At 42.4% G+C, this 7166-nt stretch overlaps 1 protein-coding gene across 1 annotated transcript in view; it reads right to left on the bottom strand.

Annotated features, from left to right (window-relative positions):
• The window catches only part of TMEM248 (transmembrane protein 248), a 5939-nt gene extending 558 nt beyond the window's left edge, over positions 1-5381 (bottom strand). Inside the window, exons 1-6 of the mRNA XM_009070413.1 lie at positions 5212-5381; positions 4278-4563; positions 2778-2928; positions 1713-1896; positions 1125-1268; positions 1-75 (exon numbers count right to left, since the gene is read on the bottom strand). The exon at positions 1-75 is cut by the window's left edge and continues 558 nt beyond it. Coding sequence (XP_009068661.1) covers positions 55-75; positions 1125-1268; positions 1713-1896; positions 2778-2928; positions 4278-4563; positions 5212-5370 — 945 coding nt within the window. The 5' untranslated portion in view covers positions 5371-5381 and the 3' untranslated portion in view covers positions 1-54. The remainder of the gene's footprint in view (positions 76-1124; positions 1269-1712; positions 1897-2777; positions 2929-4277; positions 4564-5211) is intronic.
• Between the last annotated feature and the right edge of the window lie 1785 nt (positions 5382-7166).

The raw sequence follows: 7166 nt of genomic DNA, 5'->3' as shown, positions 1-7166 counted from the left end.
TCAGCAGGCAATGATTACGGTTCTCAGTTGTTCTCAGCCAAAGGAGAGGATGGATTATGCTTCTGACAAAGCAACCTAAACAAAAGGAGAAAGAAAACATTTCATTAAAAGCAAGTTCTTAATCCTGTCACAGTGATATTACTTATCTCCATGCAGCTGGCATATGTCTTGGCCTTTTCAAAGAAGCTTGGAAAATCTAACTTGGAAAGAAAATCAAAGTAAGTCTGAAGGTGTTTTGTACTTAGCATAATCAATTAAAAAAACCACCAAAACCCATTCAAAATCAAAAACCCAAACCAGCTTAGACTACAAACTACCACTGAGATCAAAATGGGCCAATATTGGCTTTCTGCTTCCCAAATAAATACATTCATATTTAATCATAGAATCATAGAATTTAGGGGTTGGAATGGACTTTACAGATCATCCAGTCCCAACCCCCTGCCCTGGGCAGGGACACCTCCTCACTAGATCAGGTTGCTCAAGGCTCATCCAGCCTGACCTTGAACACTGCCAGGGTTGGGGCAGCCACCACATCCCTGGGCAACCTGGGACAGTGTCTCACCACCCTTACAGTAAAAACCTTTTTCTAATATCTAACCTAAACTTGCCCTCCTTCAGTCTGAACCCATCCAGCTTGAATCCTTCAAGCAAAGTGCAGGTCTCCAATGCAGTACTGAATAACAACTGTTTCAATAGCTTTGCCATTGTTTTTACTTAATTCTGAATAACAACCATTAGAATTACGCATCATGTTTCAGTCCAAGTTTTCAGTCTGTTGTGATAAAAGATAAATAAAAGTACTCAGTGACATCTATTCACTTCTGCATACAAAACAGTCCAAGTAACATCAGAATAAAGCCAGAAGAGTTGTAGCCCAGCACTTACTGAGCTGCAATAATCCACTTCTGTAAGCAGGAAACCAAATTCTGAGCACCTACAAAGCACATGTATGTATTTTGTATCACCCATCTGCACTGTCCACAATGAAACACCCATGTATCTTTGCAAGGGAATTAACTCTACATCTCCAGAGACAAGAAAAACCAGTCTGTCCTGTGGAAAACAGGAGGTCTTCCATGTTTTCTTATCAGAGTCAATATTTTGTTACTACACAGACTCACCTTCTCAGAGCAGAATTCTGTATTGCTTTGCCTCAGTTTGCTTGGTCTGCCTTTAATAACTGCATAGCAGAACATTGTGATCACCATCACGAACAGGAAGTAACTGGTGTGCATGAGATGCAGGTTTATTAGGGAGCGATCGTCCTGCAGAGAATGAAACCCATTTACTGGCTGTTGGCATTTTCTATTAAAGCAATAATTATCAGATCAACACAGAAATTACTTCATGAATCAACTTTCTCCCCCCTTTACACAGCTGGTGCAGTAATGAAAGTGATTCTTAAGTGTGGCACAATGAGCCAAAATGTTCCTGGTGTTTAAAATCTGTGCTATAGGTCTCTTGCCACATACTGCGGTGGCTTTTATATCAAAATAGAAATGTTAAGGTATTAAAGGCTATGAGAGAGATGACATGAAGACCATCACACCCACCACAGGTAGAGCACTCCCAGCTCTGTCTCAGCCCTTACACCACAAAATAAACCAGCAGCAAATATGACTATTTTAGGACATGAACAGAACCATATCCAATTAAAACAGAGCTAAGCATTTCTCCATCATAACATACAGAAACAGCTTAGCACTTACATCTGGAACTATCACAGTTAGTTTGGGATTTAAAGCATGATACACTTTTCCAATTGCTCCTTTGTAACACCAGAAAGGATTATAATCTTGTGCATATTTTGTATTAGAGTCTCTTGCTGTGGTGAAGATCTTGTACCAAAGTGTAGCATTGCTGTATGTCTCAGGAACACAATGTGGTGGTTGACTGCAGAGAAAGACAAAGAATTAACACCCTGATTGCCATTCTCTATGTTCAGTAAGGAAAACTTTGAGTCAAGCTCAGTCTTCTCAGAACATGGTTTTAGTTTACACCTTCCAAAGGAAAACTTTGAGTCAAGCTCAGTCTTATCAGAACATGGTTTTAATTTACACCTTCCAAAACAACAACAAAACCCAAAGCTGAACCAAAAGGGTCTATAAAAAACATGTGATTCCAACACTAAGATTAGAATTTAAGTGCGTGTTGTTTCAGGAAGTCAACATCCCATTTCCAACACTAAGATTAGAATTTAAGTGTGTGTTGTTTCAGGAAATCAACATCCCACAGCTTAAATGGAAAAACACTGGTTTTCATCAGGCTGCACACAGCTCTGTGAATCCATCAGATGGCTCTCCAGGCTGGACTGAATAGTGTCAGGGAGTCCAGGGAAGACAAAGGGAAACTATTCATATGAAAGCTCTGTACCTGCTGGGTACAGAATGGCAGCAAAGCAGGTCTCTCAGCAGGGAAGAGGATAAGAACCTTAGTGACAAGTCTTCTCTCTCACACAAAGGTAGTGAAACTAAATTATAGGGTATCTCTCTCAAATCTTCAGAGATTCTTTTGCTCCAAGGGAAGTTTCAATCACAGGTAGCCTGCTGAAAGGCAGGCAGGGGCTACAGTTCAAAGCCTGCCTAGGAAAATCTAGTGTTTCTACAAGACAGCAGAAGTTTAAGCTAAGTTTTTCACTGTGGCACAAGGAGTGCAGGTACACCATCTCCACAACCACCAGGAACATTCATCAGGAACTACCAACCTCAGAGAGCCAGTGGAAGAATTAACCACCCAGTAACCAGACTATGGAGGAGTGTTTAAAATGCACTTACACTGTGACAGGAAATACATTGCTGGCTGCAGTCACAGTCATGCAGGTTGTGAACACCACCTGCTCGCAGTGGCCATGAAGAACACAGTCATCTGAATTCCAGGCAGCTGGCAGGGTGAAGGTAATATTTATTTCCTCATGGGATTCTCTGCCTTTGAGAAAGAGACAAGAAAAGCTGGTTTTGTTCACAAAAGTACCTGAGCAACAATCACTAGGATAAGAACAACATGTGAGTGACTAAGCAGCAACCACCACCCTGAACCTGTACCTTTGAAGTCATCCAGGATCTTTACTGGCAACAAAGAGAGCAAAAAGAAAGTTAAAAACCAACCCAAACTACAAAACCCCCAGCTGCTGCTCCTTCTAATCTCTCCTGCCCCAGAAGAACTGGGGTCATTAGGCTCCTTTCAGAAATTAAAACCTATTTATAAGTGAAGAGAACTTTATCAGAAAGTAAACTCACAGATCTTTAGCCTTTCTTCCCCTAAAAACTTGGTTCCACATGTGTTTTTATGACACTCTTTTCAAACTGGGGATATTTGTGTAGACAAAAAGGTGTCAGCAGATACTGAACTTCAGATCAAGTCATGTACAGTAACTCCACGTGGATATATTCAGACTGAAAATAAATCCAGGCTGCTGGAAATGGAACTTGCAACAATAGCTCTTAAAGCAGAAACAAAACAATGACAGAAAATACACCAATATGGATCTGCAGCTACGAGAAATGTCTCTCCACAAGTCTCTCAGGTTCAGGACACCTTTGAATGGATCTGCAGCTACGAGAAATGTCTCCCCACAAGTCTCTCAGGTTCAAGACACCTTTGGGCACTATTATGAAATGCAGCCCTGGCTAAAAGCTAAAATTCATGAGGTTCTATCATCAGTTTCTATTAATTTTCTATAACCTCCTGTTGAAACTTGCTGGCAGGCAGCCACACAGCCAAGCAGACATTGTAATCATCTTATCTGCTGCTGTTTGTGATATTAAAGCTTATTCATGTGTGCATTTCAGATAAACTAGATTTTTTTAGTCAACATGCTACTTGAGGTATGTATGTTACTGCCTTGAAAATGTCAACTAAGCACCTGAAGATGTATCAAGATAGAACTGAAGACAGTCACTGTACAAGCTTTTCTGCTTGGAATTTTGTTGGTTTAAAAATTACCTTCCACTGTCATTAGGTTAATCATTTGAAACTGCAAAGCCTTATCTTGGCACATCTGCAGGTTCTTTTCCATTCTGAATGCAGGGAAAAGTTCTAACCCCCTTCTACTAGATCAGGTTGCTCCAACCTGGTCTTGAACACTTCCAGGGATGGGGCATCCCTGACTCCTCTGGGCAACCTGTGCCAGTCCTCACCACCCTCACAGTAAAGAACTTCCTAGTATCTCATCTAAACCTACTTTCTTCCAGTCTGAAGCCCTTCATCTTTGAAAAGCTGGAAAATACCTAAGAGCCAACTGCAAACTGAGTTTTTTAAGGTCTAGTATTGCATACCTGAAAGTCCAATCTGGTGCCCAAAAATTGTGGAGCTTAGATGTGTGACATTGCGAGAATATCCACCAAATGGTCTGAGTGGGTCCAGTGTCAGGGTGATTGTAACTGAGATGTTTATTGGACCAGAGTCCTCCAGAGCCTGTGGAGACTGTGTAGAAGATCTTGCCTGCCCACTGGTCACGGTGCTTTCTGGAGTTGTGGTATCATTGATGAGATGCTTTAAGGTTTCATTCTCAGATATACAGAAGTCCAAATCATTAAACCTCAGGAGGAAAGTATTCCAGTCCTTAAAACAAACGGGGAGATTTCAAGCAGATTAGCAGGTCACTGCTGGCTGCCACTCCTCTGGAGCAGCACATGCCCCACTAGGTCCCATCCCACCCAGGGTTCCAAGCCATTTAACACACATCACACGGCTGACAAAGCAAGCAAAAGTACCACTGGGGCTATTTCAACAGCTGGGCAAGTTGTTTACAGAAGTTAGATGTGATCAATCCCAGCCACTGCCTGACTGCAAGCAGCGCAGCACCCTGCTCTGAGCTCTGAAAGGGACATGGCAACTCGGTCTGTTCTCACCATGCTCAGGTGGGAGCAGATTCTAGCAAGGTTTCCTTCAATACAGGACAGTACTGCTAGGTGAGAAGTTTCACAAACAAGCTGGCTGACCCAACAGAGTAACAGCCAGAAAGGTTTCTAGCTATAGTACAGAAGATCCATGACAGGTGATTTGGTCTCATCCTTCAAATGAAACAAGAATACTCAAACACTCCCACCAACAGCCTCTTCCCTTATGAAATTAGAGGGAAGTATAAATGAAGACAAACTCCTACAAGACTCTGCCATGAGAGGGTGCTTGGGTAAAAAATATAACTCTTGAGGTATGTTTTTCAAATCAGTATTCCCACTGTTTAGCTCAGAAACATTTTATACCTACCTCTGTCATCTCTGGTGACTTGATCTCCTTGATTTTGAAGAAGTAGCCCAGTGTCAGGAAAGCTATGGCCATAGCACTCACACTGATCATAAAGACCACGAGTGGAGGTCGACTGCTGATGTAAACCTTCAGGTTCTCCAACAGGTTTATGTAGAACATTATTCTGACTGTTCACCTGAAAACAACAGTTTACAGCAGAGTGACTGAGCTGTGTGTTAGAGCGTGGGGGTTGGTAGTCACACCAGACAAAAGTCTGACAAGCAGAAATGGAATCATATACCAAAGTGAGATTCAATTATGTGACTGTACTGTTCACTGAACACTGACTCTATGTGCCTTAAACAAAGCATCAGTCAAAGTATGCTTGACATCACCTGCTCAGCACCTGAAATTGCCAGGAACGGATTTGAAGAAACAAGGAGAACTTCTGACACAACCCAGTATTGCTGATAAGCAATAAACCCAGTTCTTTCCTTTCCCCACACCTAGGCAGGACAGACACTTCTGCACTTTAACTCCAATAATGTCTGAACTTATCAAACTCCAGTGTGGATGGAGGACTAACAGCCACGGATCACACCTTGTGCATCCTTGTGTATACTTTCAAAGCTGAGGCTTGAGCCTTAAAATCCCTCTCAGCCCTACCCCAAAGGCCTCTACCTTCAAAGTGGGACCTGAGAAAAAGCCCAAGTCACGTTAGGCTTCTGCATCAAGAATCCTGTGGTCAGAAATCCCCAAGAATGCATTAAGTTGGAGGCTGGAAGACTTCTTGTCTTTGATTCTCACAGGATCTAGAACTAGAGTCTATAAGCAAAGACTTACACATATTGAGGAAATGTACTGAGTTACTGATTTCTGTCCAAAATATAATAATTTTGTCTGATTCCCCACCTGCATTTTCATCTGCAGAGCAGAAAGATCCAAATTAACTTTACTGTATCAGCTTTCCCACCTCCATTCACATGGAAAAGCAAACAATCCAATGTTAAAGGGCCTTGTGACATCTACTTCAGAAGCTCTGCAAGAAGGAGCTTCAAGCCAACCTCTTCTCTTTGTCTTACCTAAAATCCTGGCTGAAAAGCCTTTTAACCCCAACTGAACTAGAAAGGCAGTAACTGATCACAGCACTGTGTTGCTGATCTCCAAAATTCACAGGGAAAGGCCAACTTCAGAAGTAGCATCTAGAAAATTCTGTACTGTCAGGGTTAATGGTTGAGCATCCATACAGATCTGATAACATTTCATTAAGCCAGGGCCACTGCTCCCTGCAGCTCTGGCTGATTCTCTCTGGCTCTTATTAAAGTACTTTTTCAATCCAGGTGCAGCAGGGCTGGAGACTGGCAGGTGTGAGGATGAGAGAGGGACAGGTCTTGAGAAACAGGGCAACTCTGATCTATTGATTTAAAAGAAAGTAAGAAAAGGGTAAAAGACAAACATTCAGACAAAGCCTTTTTCAGATCCCACAGTGTACAATGATCACAACTTCCTTGTGTATATTCAGGACTTTCCTGGCAGAAATGCTTCCATTGTTAGAAACAGAAGAAATATTGACAAAACCTGCAAAACTTCCCTAGAGAGGGGAAAGTCAATGCACTGAGAAGAGACCTGAGGTCCTGTGCCAATAACACCACACTGAGTTGTACATGCTGACTCTCCCCACACACCTACTTGCTCTTCTCAGTGAAACCTGCTGAGACAGTGCTCTCCAGAGCACAAGATCATGTCCTGGGTTTACTATTTTGCACCATCAACCACTCTGCAAAGACCAGTAAAGCCAGCAAGTTTCTGTCAGTGAGAAAGACTAAGTGCTGGAAACATCTCTACCGAACCAGAGTGTGTCTGTGAGTGAGAGCACAGAGCAGGGAAAGGAGAGAGAGAGGAAAGAAATGGTGATGACAAATGTGCACCTCACCAGAACTTCTAGCTTTGTCCTAGCCCAGCTGTGCTATAGCCAA

The sequence above is a fragment of the Acanthisitta chloris genome, unplaced genomic scaffold, assembly GCF_000695815.1.
Source record: "Acanthisitta chloris isolate BGI_N310 unplaced genomic scaffold, ASM69581v1 scaffold2882, whole genome shotgun sequence".
NCBI lineage: Eukaryota > Metazoa > Chordata > Aves > Passeriformes > Acanthisittidae > Acanthisitta > Acanthisitta chloris.
This window is presented reverse-complemented; position numbering and strand designations above follow the sequence as displayed.